Source organism: Saccopteryx bilineata, chromosome 5 (genome assembly GCF_036850765.1).
Source record: "Saccopteryx bilineata isolate mSacBil1 chromosome 5, mSacBil1_pri_phased_curated, whole genome shotgun sequence".
Lineage (NCBI taxonomy): Eukaryota > Metazoa > Chordata > Mammalia > Chiroptera > Emballonuridae > Saccopteryx > Saccopteryx bilineata.
In genome coordinates, this window is record NC_089494.1 from 172,287,071 (window position 1) to 172,310,511 (window position 23,441).

General features: G+C 40.3%; 1 protein-coding gene and 1 non-coding gene across 7 annotated transcripts in view; one reads left to right on the forward strand and one right to left on the reverse strand.

Moving 5' to 3' along the window:
- LEF1 (lymphoid enhancer binding factor 1) overlaps positions 1-23,441 on the forward strand; it is a 122,882-nt gene that overhangs the window by 85,033 nt on the left and 14,408 nt on the right. For 4 of the 6 annotated variants that reach the window (XM_066280815.1, XM_066280813.1, XM_066280819.1 and 1 more), the window contains exons 5-9: positions 6,955-7,045; positions 8,640-8,723; positions 10,791-10,913; positions 11,901-12,063; positions 18,955-19,062. In XM_066280815.1, the coding sequence (XP_066136912.1) occupies positions 6,955-7,045; positions 8,640-8,723; positions 10,791-10,913; positions 11,901-12,063; positions 18,955-19,062 (569 nt within the window). The remainder of the gene's footprint in view (positions 1-6,954; positions 7,046-8,639; positions 8,724-10,790; positions 10,914-11,900; positions 12,064-18,954; positions 19,063-23,441) is intronic. The other 2 variants (XM_066280817.1, XM_066280816.1) reach the window with 1 other exon arrangement.
- Positions 16,249-16,324, reverse strand: TRNAS-AGA (transfer RNA serine (anticodon AGA)). Its single transcript has one exon. It is a non-coding gene; the product is annotated as a tRNA-Ser (tRNA).

Genomic DNA, 23,441 nt, shown 5'->3' on the forward strand with positions numbered 1-23,441 from the left:
AATGTCAACTGTAACTGAAAGAGAGAGTTGAGCCATTAGTGATTTCTTTGGTTTCAGTTATATTTCTGAATAAATAAAAGATCCTATACAACCAAGTAAAGGCAGAGAATAGATACAGGTATAAAATTTGCCATCTTTGGCATTTCATACTTTTGTTCAGCCCTGTCTTTTTTTTAAATTATTTTTAAGCGAGAGGAGGGGAGATAGAAAGACAGACTCCCACATGTGCCCCAACCGGGATCCACCTGGCAACCTTGTCTGGGGCCAATGCTCAAATCAATCAAGATATTTTTAGCACCTGAGGCTGACTTGTTCAGACAAACTGAGCTATCCTCAGTGCCCAGGGCAGAGGCTCAAACCAATTGAGCCACTGGCTGCAGGAAAGGAAGAGGGAAAGAAGGGGGAGGAGGAGGGAGAGAGAAGCAAATGGTCGCTTCTCTTGTGTGCCCTGACTGGGAATCAAACCTGGGACGTCCATACACTGGCCAGCACTCTCAACTGAGCCAGCCGCCAGCAGCCTTTTCTTTGATCTGTAGTGGATAACACAATTTATTAAGTTCTTAAAAAAAAAAAAGTGGAGTTCAGAGGCTGGGTGTTTTTTTCACCACTGTGAGCACTTACACATAACACCTTACATAACACCTTCATTTCCTCCCCTGGTTAAAATAGGCAACTTATATGAGGACTTAGTTACTGTTGGACTTTAACTTGAATGGAGCCCAGGCCTTTTCTTAGAAGAGATAACAATAAGCTGTGCAGAGGTTTCCAGGTTTGCCTCTGCTTTAGTCCTCATTTCCAGTCTTTTTCTACCTCCTTTTACCAAGGACCTCCAAAGAATAAGAAATATTAAAGACAGGTCTGCATGACATCAGATCATTTACAGCAAAATGGTGGGATCTTGATAACATTATACGGAGTGAAATAAATAAATCAGAAAAAACCAAGAACTACATGATTCCATACATTGGTGGAACATAAAAACGAGACTAAGAGAAATGGACAAAAGTGTGGTGGTTACCAGGGGTGGGGGGAGGGAGGACGCAGGAGGGAAGGAGGGAGAGAGGGGGAGGGGGAGGGGCATAGAGAAAACTAGATAGAGGGTGACGGAGGACAATCTGACTCTGGGCGAGGGGTATGCAACATAATTTAATGACAAGATAACCTAGACATGTTTTCTTTGAATATATGTACCCTGATTTATTAATGTCATCCTATTAACATTAATAAAAATTTATTTAAAAAAAAATAAAAGACAGGTCTACAGATGGATGGCGAGAACAGGAACTAAGGCATTTTAGGAAGAAGGCCCAGTATGAGAGGGAAAATTACGAGTGTGACTCTGGTCGTGGGGAGTTTGATGTATCTGAAGGAAGACAAATAGACAATTTAAACATCCTGGTCCCAGAGCAGGGTCTGAGCTGGAGATACACACATGGGAACCTCAAAGATAGTCTAGGTGAGAGTTACAGGGAGGTGTAAAAACTCCAGCTATTAACAAAAAGCGTTCATTAAGTTTAACAGTTACACAGTGCTTCCTGTGTCCTAGGCCCTGTTCTCTGCACCTCAAAACGAACTTATTTAATAGAATAACATGTGTTGGTTTAGTAGTTACTTTTTTCTTTAAGCTTAAAGTCTAGGACAGTTCACGTTTTTAAAAAGATGAGTTTATGACCAGTTACCAATTAATTTCTAGTTTATCTTCTGTTTCCATCACTTACTGCTCCCCTACCTTGTTTTACCTTACCAATTGTAATTACAGCATTGCTTCTCAGACTTTTTTTTTTAACAAACTGTGTAGAACTAGAGAAGGCCCAGTGGGCGTGACCGAAAGTTGTCTGCTTGCAGTTTCTTTGAAATCTTTATTTCATTCTAAAAATTTATGTTGTTTTTGCATTCTATTTCATACACTCTCTCTGTTGTTTTTAATACACAGGTCGTCTTTTTAATTACCTTTTGTCCTGGATTTCATTTTGCTCATCACCATGTATCTCTGAGGATGTGTAAACTTTGGTTTGGAAAGGATGAATTTCCACAAATTTGAAATTATATTATTTCACTTGAGTACATTCACCAAAAAATAAGTTTAAAAGTGCACTGGGTTTCGTGCTTCTACCCCTTTCCTCTCCTGCTGTCTGCCTTTGGCTTTATCAACAGCACCGCCAGTTAGGGTATGGTAGTGAGACCAGAGGTGCTGATTTCAGAGTTCCAAAGAGGCTGGTTAGCTTTATTTAAAAAAATAAATAAATAAAACAAAAAAGTGTCATATGCGTACTCTAATGCTAGATACAACCACCACTAAATATAAACTGTTTGCCAGCAGAAGCCGTTCTCATTTGTAAGACAAGAACTGTAGGTTAATTTCCCATTAGGGAAGCACATTAGTTTCGGCCTTTGTCAGGGTGTTGGTATGTGAATGGGGGAGTGCTGTGTAGGTGTAGAGGAAGGAAAGGGAGATAATACCAATTACTTTGTTCTACTCATTATACTGTATCAGGTAAAAATGTAATAAGGAAAGAGTTTACAAAATACTGGGTTTATATACCTATATATAAATTTTTGTACAGGCCGTCCCTTGGTTATTAATGAGGTAAGTTCTGTAGGTCTGTTCTTAAGTTGAATTTGTATGTTAGTTGGAACAGGTATATTTACCTATTAAATGCAACTTAGATGTTTGTCTTAACATAGTACTTATTTTTATCTTTCTGTGCATATAAATCCTTAAACATTTTCAAAGCTACAGAACTTATCTTGTTCACAACCCAGGGTTGTCTGTACTCTTTATTGTATCCTGATAAATAATCAAAGACATATATCACTTATACTCCGTGCCATGCACTTTTTTGTATTACATATATTAATGCATTTATTCTTCACAATAACCCATTTTGTTTTAATTCTGATTTTATACAATAACAAATAACTTCCTCCAAATACAGAGTTGAGTGGCAAAATTGACATTCCCATATAGTCTGACTCCAAACATCATTTTATCTATATTTATAAAAGTTACTTATAAAACCTTAAACGATTTAAGGCCATGCTATGTATAGCCTGCAGCACATAGCAGGTGTTCTGTATGTGTCCGTTAAATGAATGATGTGAAATGTGCTTTCAGTAGATAGCAGTTGATGGAGAATCATGCACTTCTAGGAATCTTTGGAAATAGGATCTAAAAACAACAATAAAGGCCCCGGCCAGTTGTCTCGGTGGGTAGAGCATCGGCCTGGTGTGCGGACGTCCCGAGTTCGATCCTGGTCAGGGCACACAAGAGAAGCTACCATCTGCTTCTCTTTCCCTCCCCCTCCCCCTCTATCTTTCTTACTCTGGCACAGCCAGTGGCTCAACTGGTTGGAGTTGATGGGCCCCAGGCACTGAGAATAACTAGGTTGATTTAAACATTGGCCCCTGGCGGGGTTGCCTGGTGGATCCTGGTTTAGGCGTATGCCAGAATCTTGTCTATCTCTCCTCCTCTCACTTAAAAAAGAAAAGAAAGAAAAACTATTTAAAAAACATCCATTTTCTGCTTATGTAGTGAACAAAGCCCCATCATATACCTGTATGTACCTGCAAAATGCTTAGGAGTATTGATCCAGCCTGGGGAGTGGGTTCATTGAAACAGTTTTCCCCCATGTTCATCTGTACAGTCATTCAGAAGCATTTATTAAGAAGCTCCTGTGGAGAGACAACCATGGTTTGATACATTCATTGTTAAAATATGGTTTCTTCTTTCCAAGCAGTATTTAAGCTCATTCAGGAAATCATTTGGGCAAACTAAATATAAAACAAAGTGAAGAACATCTTTAGTACCACATTAAAAATACAAATAAAATCTTGTAGATTTCAAAGAAGAAAGACTTCTCTGAACTTTAAAAGTTAGAAAATATTTAATGGGAAAGAGGTATTTGAAATATGAATAGAAATTTATTTTTTAATTTTCCCATTGAGAGAGAGAGAAAAAATTTGTTCCACACAGTTCTACCCATTGTTCTATTTTATTTTTAAAGATTTAAATTTTTTTTTTTTTTTGGTATTTTTTCTGAAGCTGGAAACGGGGAGAGACAGTCAGACAGACTCCCGCATGCGCCCGACCGGGATCCACCCGGCACGCCCACCAGGGGCGATGCTCTGCCCCTCCAGGACGTCACTCTGCCGCGACCAGAGCCACTCTAGCGCCTGGGGCAGAGGCCAAGGAGCCATCCCTAGCGCCCGGGCCATCTTTGCTCCAATGGAGCCTCGGCTGTGGGAGGGGAAGAGAGAGACAGAGAGGAAGGAGGGGGGGGTGGAGAAGCAAATGGGCGCTTCTCCTATGTGCCCTGGCCGGGAATTGAACCCAGGTCCCCCACACGCCAGGCCGACGCTCTACCGCTGAGCCAACTGGCCAGGGCTTAAAGATTTTATTTACTGGTTTTAGAGAGAGGGAGGAAAAGGAGGGAGGAGTGGAACGCTTCAACTCGTAGTAGCTGCTTCTTGCATGTGCCTTGACCAGACAAGCTCGGGGTTTTGAACTGATGATCTCAGTCTTCCAGGTCAACGCTTTATCCACTGTGTCATCACAGGTCGGGCCAGTTCCATTTTAGTCATGCACTCATTGTTTGCTTCGTGTGCATGCCCTGACCAGGGATCCAACCAGCGACGTTGGCATGCCGGGACGATATCCACTGGGCCACCTGGCCGTGGCATGGGTAGAATTTTAATAGAAACAGTCAAATTAAATGACTAGCATAGGAAGTAGCATGTAGCAGGTGCTAAGTAAATGTTAGTTTTAGCCTTCCTTCTTCTGAGCAGTGAAACCAAATCCACCTAGTTTGTATACTTTGCTCTGCCGAATCACTCCTACACAGAATCACTGATGTGTGTGTTCTGAGCATATTCAGAACATGGACCTGCATGGGGAGCAAAGTTCTAAGCTTGTCTGCTGAGAGACATGTGATGGAAGGAAGTTACTTCTCTGTGCCCCAGAGGTAAGCGCCCAGGACAAAACATATCTTGTCTGTAGCCGAACAGTCACTCATTTCTATGACAAAGGGGTTTAAGTGGACAATTCAGGTAGTCTCTCACCTCAGACTGTGATTTTCGGGTTTATATTTTCACAGAGTTCCCAAAGTTCTCATTTGGTCTGGTTTTTCTTTTAAAAACTGAGCAAATCCCCCTTGGACCCTGAGGTTTGGGGGGTACATGGATCTCAGGTGAGGGTGGTAGGCAATTGGAGAAGCTCCCCAGTGGTTCTGATGTCATTGATCACCACTGTCAGCTCCCTTAGGGTCACTCCTGCTGCTCAGACTCCCAAGACCCAAGAAAAAAATCCAGAGTATGAAATTTGGGGTCTATTGTGACAAAAGAAAGTACATCTAGCAAAAAAAAAAAAGGAGACTTGAAAAGTCTTTTAAAAACAGCAAAACATGGTCTGACCTGTGGTGGCGCAGTGGATGGAGCATCGACCTGGAACGCGGAGGTCTCCGGTTCAAAACCCTGGGCTTGCTCCTCCCCCTTCTCTCTCTCCTTTATAAAATAAATTTTTAAAAAGTTAAAAATCTAAAACAAAAAAACAGCAAAACATGAGATGATCATGTAAAAACATGTAAGCTCTCTATTGAGGGAGAGATTAATGACCTTTCTCTGTCATATCTACTTTTACAAGAATTGAGAAATAGTTCATCCTTAACTTCAAAGTCAAGTTGACATCAACTTTGAGGGAAACACTTTATTTTTTAAATTTATTGATTGATTTTAGAGAGTGAGAGAAACATCGATTTGTTGTTGCACTTATTTATGCATTCATTGGCTAGTTGTTGTATGTGCCCTGACTGGGGGTCAAACCCGCAACCTTGGCATATCTGGGTGATGCTCTAACCAACGGTGCTATACCACCAGAGCCGAAGACAACACTTCTTAAGTGACTCCCATGTGTTTAAGGCCTTCAGTGTTTTTTAAGATTCAAATGAAACACATAGTTAATTTAAACAGTAAAGAAGCAGAACACATAAAAAGCATCTTCCATGTGCTCACCCAGTTCCACATACCGTCCAGTCAATATGTTTTTACCACTGAATGCATCTCTAAGTCTTCAAATGTGTGTTTATATTTGGGAATGACCTTGTAAAGTCAAACTGACTGTATAATATAAGAAAACAGTTGTGACCTTTTTTATTCAGAATCACTTTCCCCAAATACATTGAATCTGAGTTTTAATATTTTATATTTTTATGTATATGTCTTACCCCTTCTTTACTGTATCCAAGGTAAATTATAAACAAAGAGATGTCATTTGGGACTAGGATTAGGTATAATTGTTAGATGGTTTTTACAGTTATAGGACAGTGTACTCCAGGGAGTGTGAGCTCAAGAAACAATTTGGTGGCACTGTCATTTTCTGTGGAATACAACTAATCCAGAACAGCTTGACCTTGGAGCCCAGAGGACTCAACTTGATGAAGAGCTTAGTTGGAGCTGAAGTGGCAGAGACCAGATGAATCATATCAAATGTGACCATTATGGGGCTGAAGATGATTCCTAATTAATCTTTGATTCTCTGAGGTATCACATTTTCCAAATCTATGTGTTCATACGGGAGCCAATTGAATTGTGGAAGTGGTAATTTACCTAATCATTGAGCATGGCAGACCATCTACTTATGAAGGGCTCTCTTTTTCCATTCTACACATTTTCTTAAAGTGAAATAATGTGGGCAAACTAAATAATTTAAAAGTTTTTTTAATGACTTTTATTAGCGGTATATTTACTCTTTCAGGAATTCCTCAAGATGTACTGTTTTCTCAGATGTTGAATGAAATCTTGAGAAAAGATACCAAACTGGCTTCTGTTAAATGGATCTGACAGATGTTTCATTCTAGACCTTAAGAAGTAATGGCATAAAGCATATCATTGCCTTTGATTGCTGTAAGAGGCAAGTGTCCTGTGAATCTGAACGCTCGGCCTCTCCATTCTCTTTAACAGGCATGTCCAGACATCCTCCCGCTCCTGAGATCCCCACCTTTTACCCGCTGTCTCCGGGTGGCGTTGGACAGATTACGCCACCTCTTGGCTGGTAAGACCCTTCCTGCAAACTTCACCAGGCATTGGAACGCATTCTTCTACTTCTCACTCCTGGAAGTTAGCTTTATGAATGATAACACTTGTGGATAGGGGAAATTTTACATCAACAAGCAAGGTGCTAACTTTATTTGATTTCAATTTAAAGGATTAAAAAACATAAAAACTTTGAAATGGATTGAATTCGTTTGCTTATATCTGTAGAAAATGACTGTAGCATTTGCTTTGAAGCTTACAATTTTATGGATTCAATTTGTGGCTTTGTGCATTTGCTATGCCTGTACAAAGTACTCAGTGTGATTTTTATTTTTTATATTAAAATTTATATATTTTTAAAGAAACTTAGACACATTGAATACCTATATCCTATCTTTGCTTATGAATGGCAAGTAAGGTAAATGACAAATAGAAATGGAAAAATACAGAAGCATTTTTTGAATTTTCATAAAACAAGCTCCAGTTTGAGTTTAGGAAAGTAAAAAACTAATGTTTGGGCTTCACCCCCCCTCCCCCCCAGAATACAATTGCTCTATGTTATCTCTAAAATATTCTTAACTGCTCCTTTCAAAGTTTTCTAAATTGTAAAGGTAAAGGAAAGGAAATATATCTTAGGAAGAGTCATTTCATAAGGTGTTGACTGTTTTGATCATTTTATGAGCACACGACTTCCCCGCTACCACTCCTGTCCCTTCTCCATTCCTGCCCTTCCCACAGCTCACCATGGAAACGGTGCTCCAGTTTGGCAAACTGGTTTCTCCCTTCCTTAGCTGGCTCTCTGCCTTCCAGCCCCAGGTCGCTGCTCCACCTCCCCACTTGACAGCCTTGCATAGCTCTCCTTCAGCCGGAAGGGGTCATCCTGCCATGGAAATTTCAACCCACTCTCTTCAGTATTAGATCTCTCAGCCAATAACTGTTTGAATTTAATTGATTATGTGTGCATGTTCAATCTCACACCAGCTGTTCTGTCTGAACTGAACTACTTAGGGACAGTAGTCCTGTGCTGAGTGTGTCAGCGGCAGCTGACAATGAGGACGGTGTAAATAAAAAATGTGCAATGTGGGGAAACAGGGAGAGGTGGGCTCTCAGGGTGGAGAGAAAAGAATTGGTCTTTTATTTCTTGACTCTAACATGGGAACATGTGGTGAGAGGGGAGTGTTTTTAAAATATTTGTTAATTTTTATATACATAGGAATTTGTTTTCTTCTTTTTCTTGAAATTCTCAAAGATTGTCATAAAGAATCTACTAACCTCTGAAAGAAATAGTTCACCATTCTCAGGGTTCCATTATAGTTAATAAAAATTTGTTACATGTCTACTTTGTTCAAAGTATTAATGGAGTTGGAAGGGATAAAAAACGGGTAATTCATATACTGGTTTGTTTTTAAAGTTGGGGGTGGGAGATTTTCTTCAAGGCAAAAGATGCTTTGATTGGGTGGAGAGAAAGGAAGGGAAGCAATTGTATAACTGTGGTCTGTAATATCCCCAAAGTCCTACCTGAATACCTCCCTCTTCTCCCCTCATCAAACTCTTACTGCTGGTTGGTAACTCGTGTTTTGTCATTGATGGGTTCCTTTCTTCTGTGACCTCAGGCAAGGTCAGCCTGTATATCCCATCACGGGAGGATTCAGGCAACCCTACCCATCCTCACTGTCAGTCGACACTTCCATGTCCAGGTAGGTAGAGGTGGAAACTGGGCGCCCCAGGACAAGCTGCTCCTCCTGCGCTTGCATCTTGTGCGCCTCTGCTTGCCTCTCAGTTGGCTAGGAGGGTGCGTCGCTCAGCCACGTCTGTCTGTGCAGTGTGCCTGGCTCCCACACTAGGTGTCATAGAGATTCCTGGGTAGGAGCCGTACTCTGCGCCCCAACAGCAAGCACCAGCCACACCCGCTGGGGGGACGGACTTGGCCACACGGGAAACTGTGCCTCAGAAGACTTCACTGCTGCCTGGCTGCAGGATGTGAAATGTCCTGAAAGTGGACATCATAAGAGCTTGATTTATTCAAAATTCATATTCTGGGAGTATAGTAAGGGGGAAGATAAAGACTGGTTTGGTCTGAGTTCTGTCATCTACTTTCTTTAAGGAAAGGTATATCTGTTTAATGTGACAGTGTTTGAAAATGCCCAGAGAGTCTAGAGCCTTCCAGGAGAGAAGGAGAAGAGAAAGGCCGCCAGAAGAGAAAAGAATGGTGCTTACAGGCCTTACAGGCCTTGCGGGGTGTGTGTCCTAGTGTGTGAATCAGGCCCTGTGGGGACACAGTAGCGCCAGCGAAGCTCTGTGAGGTCTGCCGCCACACTGCTCTGTGTAATGCTTTGCTTCTGGAAAGGACGGCTTCTGTGCCCTGTGCTTGACGCGCACACATTCGTGGTGTATCATCTGTGTGTTCCGTGTTGCTTCTCCGAGGAGCTAGCGTTTTTTGTGCCGGAAGTCACTTTTGGGTTATTAATGGATCGTGAATCTTTGCATTTTATATAGATATGAAATTCACAATCTCTGTGCTGAATTTCAGCTTTTTGAAAAAACATTTTTTCAGCAGATTGTAAATCTAGCTAGTTGGAAGGGGATGAAATTAATAACCTTCTCCCAAAATATATTTTTACACTTTTTTAGCCTTGTAAGAACTATGTGATGACAGGAGTTTCTCCCAGGCATCATGTTTTTTTTGCAAATGGTGCATTTAGCAAAGCATTATTGTTTGATCAAATGTTTTTGTATTTTTGGCATGCCACCTTAATTTAAAAAAACTTGTTTCTGAAATGTCACATATCCAAGCAGAGTTCCTTCTTTCCTCCCTAGATGAAGGAATAAGTTGTGCAGGCTGTGATGAAAGACCTGAGAATGTTGTTCTTGCTGAATTAAATGTTTACTTTAAAATAGTTTGAAAAGCAAAGATTTCTAAAGCATACCCAAATTTATCCAAAGCGCTTGTTGAAAGTAATCTTTATTTATTTTATTTTTCTTGCATGGCAGTTTCCCTCCTTTGTGTTGGATGGTGGTGGATATTTTAAGATATTTTTTTTATGCTCTGCAAGCATCCTCGGGGAAAAGGCTTTGTTTAGTGTGTGTAGTTTTTACCTTGATGTAGAACTGGATGTTTCTTCCCTTTGATTAAACCCTTCCCTTAATTTTGTTATCAGTTTTCCATAAGGCTGGATCTCTCAAACATTCCTTCTGTGTGGAAAATTACTCTGGATGATGTTGAGGGTGACCTTATTAAATTGGGGACTGAAAAATATCTTCCTGTCCCTTATTTTCCAAATTGTTCTCTCCTAATCTTATGAAGAAGCCAACAATATAAGAAGGCTTTTCATGTGAGGTTTTGAGTGAGAATATAGGCAAAGGTTTCTAAATGTGATTTCTTTAGCTTTTATTTAAAAATCTTTGGAAAGCTAAATCTTTATTCAAGTGTTGTATTTCCAATATAATTGTTCTTACTGAAATTATTGGAAAACTGCTTTGCAAGAACAGTAACTCGGTTCTTTTTAAGACCTAGAGCCTTCCCAGGAAAAATGCCAGATTCTACTCACATTAGTTTGGGGGGGAAAAGTTGTTATGCAGGGAATAATTATAAATATTTTCCACCTGAATGCAGAAAGGAAAGAAATGATGAGCCCACTCTGATTTGTGGTCACCAGTCCTGTGTATCACTGCCAATAGCAGTTAGTGGAGTGTTTCAGAATTCCATCAAGCTTGTGCTACAACCGCCACTAGTATACGTTGTTTATTCTCTCTTTTTCTTTTAGGTTTTCCCATCACATGATTCCTGGTCCTCCTGGTCCCCACACAACTGGCATCCCTCATCCAGCCATTGTAACGCCTCAGGTCAAACAGGAACACCCGCACACTGACAGTGACCTGATGCACGTGTAAGTATGCACCCGGCCTCACCTGTGAATGCGGATTTAAGCACAATTTCTTCTTCACTGTTGTTAAACCTTCCCCCTCTCTTTAATATGGAAATCTGTGGAGCTCTGCTTTGGAACCTCTGTCCCTGAGCACTTTTAATGGGCTTGATTCTCACTGCCAGCTGACTGTGATTATGAGATTGGAAAGGCGCACACACCTCCGAAGATCAAGGGGACTCACCAAACTGGAGCAATCTTCAGGGCACAGGCATTAAATAATCTTGAGCTGTGTAGCCAGTTACTACCAGATTTCAGTTAGGTCTGATTGCTGGGCAGCCCCTGGAGGTGCCCGAAATGGGTGGGAGAGTTCAGTGCATGCCCAGGGTGCATTTCCCTGTTGCGAGGTTTTAAAGGCACAAAAGTCAAGGGAAGGGGACAAACCAAGCCCAGGGTTGTTACAGGCTGTGACCCTGAAGACAGTGGGAATTGAGTTTCTTGATGGAGGGTTTGCAGACTGGGATGGGAGGAAGGGTTGGCAGGAAGCCCAAGACAGTCTGTAAACCCCCTGCATGTGTAGGCAGAGCCAACACGCATCTGGGGAGAGAGTCTGCAGTTTCATGAGCTTCTCAGAGTGGCCCTCGATCACCCCCCAAAAAAGTTACCAACCTCACTTTTGAAAGAGGAGTGACCACCTATACCAATAGGTTCAGCTTTTCCTGAGGTGACCAAGGAGTTCAGCCTCAGGGCCCTAAATAGAGCAGCTTTATATACCCTCCTCCATTTTACGTTAAAAACTTCTGTAGATCTAGCTGAGCAACCTCATGCCAAAGGATATTCACTCACAAAGAGCTGCTCTTCTAAACTGAAGGTGTTCAGGACTGTGGAGAGCCTGCCTGGGGCTGTCCCAGCCTGGTGTGCCTGGTGATATAAACAGATGCTCTGCTTTTCTCCTCCCATCTCTTCCTCGCTGTGCCCACCCTGCCCCACACCACCACGTCCACCTTTTAGGAAGCCTCAGCATGAACAGAGAAAGGAGCAGGAGCCAAAAAGACCTCACATTAAGAAGCCTCTGAATGCTTTTATGTTATACATGAAAGAAATGAGAGCAAATGTTGTGGCCGAGTGTACTCTGAAAGAAAGTGCAGCTATCAACCAGATTCTAGGCAGAAGGGTAAGTGTGGGATGTAAATAAATGTATGGGAACTGTGGAACTGCTTCGTTAAAACTTGCTTATTGGCTGGTCATAGAGCGCATTTGTGTAATCACTACCTGCTAGGAAGTAACAGAGAAGATACAGTGATGAACTTTTGGAGGCTTAAGTGATATTGCAAACAATTTCAGTTGCACCTGGCACATTGAAAACTTCCTGTAAAAGACAACTGTTTTTCCTGTTATTCTTTAAGTATTTATTGTCTCATGTGCCAGGTGCTGCAGCAAGGCAATTATATAGATAATAATTGCTGAATAAATAACAAATGTCACTGTCTTCGTGAAGTTTAAAGTTTTGTGACAGGATACAAAATATTAGGTAAATAATTACTTGATAAATATATAATTAAAATTGTGGTAAGTACTGAGAATATAAAGAACAAGATTCTATAAGAAAGAATAACGGGAGAGGAGGGAGAGTCCTCTCAGAGAAAATAGTAGTTAAACTGAAACCTGAGGGATGAGTGGGGGTAACCAAGTGACCAGGCAGGAGAGGTGGGCGCTCCGCAGGTGGAGCAGCATGTGTGCGTGTGCTCTGGGGTCTGAAGCAGGGGAGCACTGAGCCCACGTAGGGCGCCACAGAAAGGCTGTGGACACACGACTAGCTGCCCTTCTGTCCTGGTAAGTGGTGGCTGTGTTCTCCCAGATAGAAGCAGATCTGTGCTACTCAGAACCTTTCAGTGGAAGAATTTATGTGGGCCAGAGAAATCTTTATTTTAAGAAAGATCACTCTTATTCTTCAAGTGTACATGAGCCAGGTTACTGGGTTGTCCCTGTTCTTTCCATCCCTTTTGTCGCCCATGCTCAGAAATTTTTTTTTAAACACATAATATGTACCAGGCATGAGGCTCCAACTAGCACAGACATTAAGATTTTTTTTAAAAATCAGTTAGAAGGTGACGGAAGACAATTGGACTTTGGGTGATGGGAATGCAGCATAATCAAATGTCAAAATAACGCAGAGATTTTTTTCTGAACCTATGTACCCTGATGTATCAATGTCACCCCATTAAAATTAAAATAAATAAATAAACATCGTTCAGACTTAAAAAAATATTTTTTTAAATCCAACCACCAGTGAAAATTACTTTTCAGGTATTTTTCTCAGGATTGAAATATTTTTAAGTTAGGTATCAGAAGAGTAGCTGGAAAAAAAATTGAATTTTTAATTTAGGTCACATTTTCTCTGTAGTTATAGTATAATTTTAGAAATGCTCCATCATAGTTGTTGATGCTGTTCATAAATGTGTAGTAGCCTCTTAATTATGCAGGTGTGTATTTGTTTTTTGCAACCTCTCTCAAGAAATTCATGATTTGCAAATAAACATTCATGGATGGGGGTCTAACAAACCTTTGTGAAACTTAGAAGACTGTGTATTAGCTGTTATTCATGATCATTTTTACCAGGTTGGCTTATAAACTTTTTACATTTCAGCATTCATAAGAGAAAAGCATTCAGGAGATTTCAGACAGAAGAAAGCAGGCTTTCTTGCATTATTGATTCCTGTTGGATAGCAAAAAATGCAGCTATTTCCAATTTGCAAGATACCAGGGTTTCAAGGTTAGGAAGTGGTGACAGATTATAGCTTTTTGGTGCCCTCCGTACAATACTTTATCTCCCTGTGGATTCTTAAACACTTAATAACAGTAATTACAGTGATTTCCCAAGTCAGATCATAGCACATGAGTGACTCCCATCATCTTTGAAGAACTCTGCCATAACAGCTTAAAGCCTGATGACCATTTCCCCTGACCCTTTAAAAGAAGGTATCAGCGGAAAAGAAGAGTTGATGCTCTTATATATATAGCTTGTATAAAACTTAGATTTCCTCCCCTTTTTTTGAGTTCAAGGCCCCCTGTCCCTCCAGCAGGAATTCTTTCCCTCAAGAGAGTAAGGATATAATATGGAGGTATGCTTCCTATTTTTTTTTTTTAATTTTTTTTTTAATTTTTATTTATTTATTTTTTACAGTGACAGAGAGTGAGTCAGAGAGAGGGATAGACAGGGACAGACAGACAGAAACGGAGATAGATGAGAAGCATCAATCATTAGTTTTTCATTGCGCATTGCAACACCTTAATTGTTCATTGATTGCTTTCTCATATGTGCCTTGACCGCGGGCCTTCAGCAGACCGAGTAACCCCCTGCTGGAGCCAGCGACCTTGGGTTCAAACTGGTGGGATTTTTTTTTTTTTGCTAAAACCAGATGAGCCCATGTTCAAGCCGGCGACCTCGGGGTCTCGAACCTGGGTCCTCTGCATCCCAGTCTGATGCTCTATCCTATGCGCCACCACCTGGTCATTGCTTCCTATTTTTTAATGCACATTTCCCACAATTGCTACTTTCTCAGCTCCCTTAACAATCCCCAGATCAGAGCATGTGTCCTAAGGGATGGTTCTCATTTGGGGTCTCTCTCTGTCTTTGATTTGGACACCTGTTTCTATTTATAGGTCTCTGAGATCTTTGATTAAGATCAGGTTTTCTATCCTTTCATAACTCCCCTCTGGCAGAGGAGTCTTTGCTAGTTCTTTAAAGTTCCTGGCTTTAAAATCATGAAGTTTTACACTGGAATAATTACAGTTTTTGAAAGTGGAACTTAAAGCTATCCCTGAACATTTTATCTTTTGATTTTTATGCTTTACTATATCTCAAAAATAGAAATGTTCATTCACACGAATTAATCAGTTTTCTTCATATTATAAATAATAACACAAATTTTATTTTAAGATAAGCTTTTTAGAAAAACTTTCCAGGCTATTAAAAGGAAGTCTGTTTATTGCAAATATATTGTCAGGATTTTAAAATGTTGGAACTGTATAAATTTCTTCAAATTAAGTGGATATTTTCTCAACAACTTGGTGAAATCTTGACAATGAAATTTAATGTAAAAAAACCTAATTTTTCAATAATCAAAGGCAATAGAAAAGCATTTTTAGTCAGTTATGTTTCAGAAATTTCTGTAAAAAGACTTTCTGGTTTGTAGGAGACTTAATTTTTGTTTCAGTACAAAATTTTAATACCATTGTTTGATGACATACTATTATACTCTTGATAAATGATCTTTTTTTGTTAATAGATTTTGTGCATTAGAAATATCAAGAAACTAAGAGCAATTGAGAATGCAAACAAATAGTGTGTGGCGTGCTTTTTCTCTGTGTACTTTGGTCAGTTTTGTTAGCTTGAGTCTTTTTGTCAACCTAAGTTTTCTGTTTTTACTGAAAAATATCTGATTGTGTTTGGGTAGAAGACCCAACTTCCCAAACTTTGAGAGAGAAGTTTTATAAAACTTATTTCAGATTGCCTTAGCAAATTATAAAACCATCATAAACTAAATAAAACTATATTGATATATTGTGGTAGCTTAAGAGAGCTATTACTTGTCAGGTGAATAAACAGATTTACAAAGTAAGACTCCTTTTGTAACTATTTCCTTTTTGTCTCCTTTTTTGTTTCTTTCTGGTAACATTCTGCCTCTTGCCAGTCACATTTACTTATACCATAACTGTGTAAATATTAATGATCAGTCTTTTCTCAAAAAACAACACTCCCTTCTGACCCCTTCCGTTGTGCCCAGTCTGTTTGAAGGTCTGAGCACCAGCCCGTGCTGCAGGTTTAGGAAAGCTCTCCTTGCTAGAGGAAGCGTGACCTTCCTTGCCTAGTGTAGACTTCCACAGCTGACCCAGACATGCTTCTTCCCAGCCTCCTAGGCTGTGTTTCTTGCACTAGTACAAAGAGCTCAGGTAACTTCTTCAGATATTTTCTTTTTTTCTCTTCTACTTCCTCCCCTCGTTCTTTTTTATTTTTTTATTTTTATTTATTTATTTATTTATTTATTTTTTTCATTTTTCTGAAGCTGGAAACAGGGAGAGACAGTCAGACAGACTCCCGCATGCGCCCGACCGGGATCCACCCGGCACGCCCACCAGGGGCGGTGCTCTGCCCCCCAGGGGGCGATGCTCTGCCCATCCTGGGCGTCGCCATATTGCGACCAGAGCCACTCTAGCGCCTGAGGCAGAGGCCACAGAGCCATGCCCAGCGCCCGGGCCATCTTTGCTCCAATGGAGCCTTGGCTGCGGGAGGGGAAGAGAGAGACAGAGAGGAAAGCGCGGCGGAGGGGTGGAGAAGCAAACGGGCGCTTCTCCTATGTGCCCTGGCCGGGAATCGAACCCGGGTCCTCCGCACTCTAGGCCGACGCTCTACCGCTGAGCCAACCGGCCAGGGCCCCCTCGTTCTTTTTTAACCCTTTGAGTAGTGAGTTTTTTTCATGCTCACTGACCCCCGGGAGTGAGCTTTTTTTCAAAAAATGAAATTAGTTCCAGTTAACAGTTTTATTAACTTAAAATAATGTTTGTTTGATAGCCAATTTATGGAAACAAGAACATACACTTGCCTTTTTAAAATGTTGCCTTACACATGTATGATTGTATTCTGGATGGTCAGGAGGCATGAGGACATACATGAACATTCATACTACTCAAAGGGTTAAGAAAAGCATATTACAAAGTTGCAGGTTCTATCCCTGGTCAGGGTGCATAGAAAAATCACCCAATGAGCCTGGCGGTGGTAGCGCAATGGATAGAGCGTTGACCTAGGGCGCTGAGGTCCAGATTCAAAACCCCAAGGTCGCTGGCTTGAGCACAGTCATCTGGCTTGAGTGCAGGATCGCCTACTTGAGCATGGGTTCATCAACGTGATCCCATGGTCTCTGGCTTGAGCCCAAAGGTTGCTGGCTTGAGCAAGGGGTCACTGGCTCAGCTGGAGCCCCCCAGTCAAGGCACATATGAGAAAGCAATCATTGAACAACTAAGGTGCTGCAACTACAAATTGATGCCTCTCATCTCTTCCCCCACCCCCCAAAAAAGAATAATAATTAAGAGTCAACCAGTGAATGGATGAATGAATGGAACAACAAATCGATGTTTCTCTTTTTCTCTCAAAAAAATTAATAAATAAAAATTTAAAAAGAAGAAAAACATATTACCTGATTTAGGTTCAAGCCAAGTCCTGTGTGTCTTACTTCATAACTTGACACTCTACACTTCTACAGCAATTAAAAATTAAATCATCCAACCTGTCCAACACAGAGGCCTGGCTTTTAAGGTGCTTTCAAAGGAAATGGAATCAGTTGACCTGCTGGAGGCAGGAGAGGTGTGGCAGAAGGTACTTTGGTGCTCTTCCGAGGGTGAGATGGGGCTCTCCTGACACACAAGATCACCGGGTTTGTTTCCCCGAGGCAAGCTTCCTAGCTGTAGTCAGGGGCAAGTCCCTGTGCTGAGGACCTAGATCATCCACTCCTCCTGGAGACTTCCTCATCAGCCTCTCTTCCCTCCTTCTTCCTTTGCCCATCCCAGACACACCTTTCTTTTCCTTTTTCTCATTTCATCATTTTAAAAAACAAGAACAGGGAAACTAGCCTAGCCTTGAATGAAAGGAGTGAAACGGGAAGCTCCACAGCCCAGGGCTAGGGAGAGCAGAGTTGGGAGGCCCAGGCTGGTTCGGAGCATGCGTGTGTGTGTGTGTGTGTGTGTGTGTCCACGTGGATGTGCACATGCGTGGGGTGGCTTACATCTCTTGCAGCCACTGTCACTGTGCCATCACCTTTGACCAACGGGTCCCTCAAAGCTCAGCCAGTTCTGGAACTGCTGACAGGTCTGGGCGGTTTCCCTACTTCTGAGGAAGTAGGGATCATATTTGAAATTGCCAGCGGCGAGTTTGGGGCAACTGTGTGCATACATACACAAAACAGTGTGCAAATATACTGTATTTCCCCATGTATAAGACACTCCCATGTATAAGACACACCTTAATTTTGGGGCCTGAAATTTGAAAAAGAACGTATTACATAAAGTGATTGAACCCACGTCTTATTTATCTACAACAATGAGCGCAAAACCAAATGCAAAAAAGTGGGAAATGCAAGTTAAAAAAACTACAACCACTGTATAAGATGCACCAAGTTTTTAGACCCCCAGAATTTTTTTAAATGTGCGTCTTATACATGGAGAAATACGGTAAGCTGCTTTAAATTCTCAATTGCCTACATAAGCTATTTTGCTATATATGATACATATCAGAGATGTAAAAGGGAAATGGAAAGTTAGCAAGATATCAGCCACTGTATTCTTCAAAGTAGATACTACAGCCTCAAATTCTATAGATGGCAACGCGAACTTACCTAGTGTTCCTTGCTTTCCATCAGAAGGAAGCAAAAAACTAACTGTAAAGTGTGTGTGTGTGTGTGTATGTGTGTGTGTTTGTACAAAGTTAGTGTTCTCCCTGTACAACAATTTGCATGTATCCACTGAGCAGAGGGTGAAGAGACAGACTTTTGATGTTTTGCTTTACAGACAGGATTCTGTGATGAAGGTTTCAGGCTCTTCCTATGACAGTGGGAGAGTGTCCATGTGAAGTGAGGATGTATCTGGGGAAAAGACATCTGGAAATTATCACACTTTGCATAAATAAGCGGTACTTAGGCTCAGATATCAGAATATGCTGCAAACTATGAAAAGGACTAAATTGGGCGTTGAGGTTCAGCAGTGAAAGCTCTTTTTCATTTATATCGGGAAAGAGAAAGGGTGGATGACAGATCATTTTACTTCGGAAACTTTGATTGACTTGGAAGTGTTTCATGTGATATCAGAGAACAGACTAGAGAAACCAAAGTTTGAGTTTCTCTCCGGCCACCAGACTCCCACTGGACCACTGCAGCACGTGCTCTTCTGCCATTTAAAAATACATAGATCAATGTGTCAATGCTTAATATTTCCATTCTTCAGCGTTTAAAGCATGAAATATATATTACTGTTAATGTTTTGCTTACTTTTACTTTATCCCCCCCTTTTGTTTTAGTGGCATGCCCTCTCCCGTGAAGAGCAGGCTAAATATTATGAATTAGCGCGGAAGGAAAGACAGCTACATATGCAGCTTTATCCAGGCTGGTCTGCGAGAGACAATTATGTAAGGCTCCTGAGCGTGCGACGGCTCTCACCTTCACCCACTCACTCTTTCTGTGACTTTCATGACGGAAGTGTGTTTTATAATGCTGGTACTAGGGCCTGTTTTTGGAAGTTAATGGACTTATCTAATAAAGATTTTAGGAATATATCACATTTTGAAATCTTTGAGCTATCATAATGATTTTTGGCTGTAAGTATGAATTGAATTATTTTTAAGTGAAACTTTTTAAGTAAAAAAACCCAAAACTCGTGTTTACTTTCAAACAAAACCAAAAAACCACCTTATCATTAAAATGGTGAAAAAGAATTTTTTAAGCCTATAAATTCATCATATAAAGGCAACATTAGTAATACCTACATAGCAACATTACCTTCCACTATTTTTCCTGTGTATATGTTTTTATTTTTTGCTTGGATATGAATGTGTATGTGTGTACGTACATACACTTTTGTATCATGCTTCTTGCTCATATATAAGCGTTTTTTTTATTATGGTACAGTGTTACTATATACCAATCTAATGGCTATACAGTATTTAATTGAGTAAATGTCATAATTAACCATTTTTCCTACTTTTAGCCATTTAAGTTGCTTTCTATTTTTTTAAACAATTGGAAATAATCCTGCAGTGAACATATTTGGGCATAACAGTTTTCTGTGTTTAGGACTGGTATTTCTATAAAATAGATTTGCAGTAGTTGAATTGTTGAGTTAAAATATGTAAGTATTTTAAAGGCTCTTGATATAGATTGTCAAATTGCTTTCTAAAAAGATTATATTATTTTGCAATTTTTATAAACAATAATGTATATTCAAGTGATTGTTTTGCAACCAACTAGCACTGGGAAAAATTTTTGTTTCATATTAATGTACTCTGATGTCTATTATGTATTTATATTTTTTAAGTTGTACTAACTTTATTGACAAAAATATATTGCCATTTATGTTACTACTTTAGAGTTTGAACATCTTACGCATGTCTTAATACAGCACAGAATATGTCTATAAAAGTGTATTATACATGCTAATTGATAGAGGGGAACAACTAGGATTACTTAACCTCTTAATATAAAAAGTTAAAGGTCATTTTCATTTTTCATATGAAATTAGCATTCAAAATGAAATGCCAGCTAAGACAGACTTAAGTGAAATTGTCCCTTTTAAAAAGGCGAGGATGACACCATTAATCAATATGTAATTTAACATGTGGCCACTGCTGTAGATGGTCCTATGGGCTACATGTCTGAAGACATATGTCCCACTTAGTGAGATGCCAGGACTTTCGGAATATATTGGTTTCTGGTAATATGCTCCAAAGAAAAAGTCACTACTGGTCAGGATTTGGAATTTAAACATTGGATACAACCATGACATAGGCAATGAGAGTCCTACTGTTTGTTACTTATAAATGGTAGCCCATCACCTCCCCTGGGTTGTTTTAATAACTACCATCTGCCAGCAATTGTCAAGAACTGTTTAAATGCTTTGTGTTATTTTTTTCCCTCTTATTTTTTAATTCTTATAATAATCCTGTGGCATAAATAGTATTACTGCATTTAACAGATGAGGGAAATTGAGGGGTCAGGGAGGTTAAGTAATTTGTGGCCATGTAGTGGGTTTGCTGCAGGTTACACCCAGGTCTCCCTGACTTCACCATCTCCTGAGCAGCCTAGCTCCGTGTTCAGTCCCTTCTTATGAAGACTGCTTTAGTTGAAGAGTTTTTTCCCTTGAACGGGGCTTCTTTTCCCTGGGCAGTGATTAGCATCTTCTGGGTGAAGCCATTGCCATGCCTTGCAAGTGGGAACCGGGTTCCCACTTAAAGCGTTTTCAAGTGTCCTTCTCAACTTCCTCGTACTGGACCCCTGTTGGATGTGGTTTGCCTGGAAGAGGAGAGCTGACCTTCCCTCTCTGACCCATGGAAAAGCTTTGCTGTGCTATGTAGTTGTATAGATTTAATTAGCATTGCTTGTTGAATGTCAATGAGCGAAGTTTCTGGTTCTGATCCTTAAGGAAAGTATGAATTTTTACTTTTCAAAAGAGATAAAAGAAGCATTCTCTCCCTCTTGTGCTCTCTCTTCTGTCCGTGTGGAGAGATGGCAAGAAAGTTTTAAAACCAGTGTTGTCTGACTTTACCTTGAAAGATTTTCCTGTCCAATTTTTAAAGGAAATTGTTTTTGCATAACTTGATTTTAGGATTCTCTTGAATGAAGGGGAAACCCAGCTTTTTTACATACCATTTTTATAATAAATCAAAATAATCCTATTAATTACTAAGGTGAACAGAAGTCAATCAAGTGATAACATTTTAGCTAAAGATATTCTTAAAATAACTGTATAAAAATTTGTTGTATCACTTGACCAGGCGGTGGCACAGTGGATAGAGCGTTAGACTGGGATGAGAGGACCCAGGTCCGAGACCCCGAGGTCACCAGCTTGAACACGGGCTCATCTGGTTTGAGCAAAGTTCACCAGCTTGGACCCAGGGTTGCTGGCTTTAGCAAGGGGTCACTCAGTCTGCTGAAGGCCCACGGTCAAGGCACATATGAGAAAGCAATCAATAAACAACAGAGGTGTCGCAACGAAAAACTGATGATTGATGCTTCTCATCTCTCTCTGTTCCTGTCTGCCTGTTCCTATCTATCCCTCTCTCTGACTCTGTCTCTGTTAAAAAAAAAAAATTGTATCTTAGTGTCAGAATGCTATCCTGATTGTCACTGAGATCATATTAAATATATCTTGATGATTTCTTTTAAAATACCCTACTTTCGGCCTGACCTGTGGTGGCTCAGTGGATAAAGCGTCGACCTGGAAATGCTGAGGTCGCCGGTTCGAAACCCTGGGCTTGCCTGGTCAAGGCACATATGAGAATTGATGCTTCCTGCTCCTCCCCCCTTCTCTCTCTCTCTCTCTGTCTCTCTCTCCTCTCCCTATTCCTTTCTAAAATAAATAAATTTAAAAAAATAAAATAAAAACAAATAAAATACCCTACTTTATGGCATCATAAATTTTGTAACTTTAATTAACAACAGTGCACATATTTTTTTAGGTGAGATTAGCCAAATATTTATTTTGTGAGAGCTTTTAAATTTAGTGCTTAATAACTTTAATATTAGATAGAATTTTGTGAAAAATATTTTTGTTTATGATTTTTTTTAATGTAAGTCGACATTGACACATCCAAACTACTTAGCTCTTTTTGTTTACTGTGTCGGTTCTCTTGAAACACCTGCTTACGCTTAGACTGTCCCGTAGGTTATTTCACAACCGCAGTCATGTATTCTAGGCATATGCTGGGGGGCAGACATGTGCTGACTCGGGGGGGGGGGCTCTGAGGAGCCAGGGGCTGTTTGGTGAGGGGCTTGGGGACAGCCCATCACAGCGTCACAGCACCTGTGAAGAGCTAGGCTGTGGCGGTGAGCTCTGCCTGAAAGTGCGGGATGGTGAGACAGGGGGTTTCTAGAAGAGATGACATTTGAGATGGGTTTTAAAGGACAAATAGGAGGTAGGAGAAGAAAGAGGGAGATGGTTCCAGACAGGAAACAACTTCAAAGAACTTTGTGAAACCACAGTGATCCCATTTGAAAGGGAGATTGCCGATCACTGTGAGAGAGGCATGCCTCCCTATCTGCTCCCCAAGGCCAGCTTCGCTCCGCCCCGCCCAGAGCACCGTCAGTAATGTGAAAGACTGCGACACCACTTCCCAGGGCCACTGGTATCTGCTGCAGCCTTAGTGTTGGCGAGGGTAGTTTCAGGCAACTTTCCAAAGCTTTATGGCTTCAATGGCCAGGTCATGTGACATGAATAAAACCTATTTTCAGGTGTATAAAAACATGCGTTCATGTATTCTCACAGTATTTTCAATATAATCTTGTAATTTTATTTTTTGCTATTTGTTAATGTGATTATTATAGCCAACATAACACAGAGATACTAGATGTGATATGTGTTCTGCTACAGTTATTTTAAAATACCATCGTCATCTAGGTTGGTCACTTACTTATTCATGAAAACCAAGTGTCTACTGTGTCTATGCCCTATTATAATTATTTTTTGAGGGAAAAGGAACTATGATGAAAAACAAAAATTATATCACTGTAAATGGGACCTAAAATGTTTAATTTGTGATGAAAATAATTTTGAAATATATTGAAAATTGCATTCATGTCCATGGTAATTATCTGTTTTAGGAACCAAGGTCTTTAATTGCCAGAAATAAGCCTTTGAAATCACCATTAGTTTTCTCAGTTTTACCCTTTACCACTGTCCTTGGTCATGTCCCACCTTTGCCATGGGGGCTGATGGTTCCTAGTTAACATCTGAAACATTTAATTGTATGATGAAATTCACAGGATAGAACTTTTTTTTTTTAAGATTTTATTT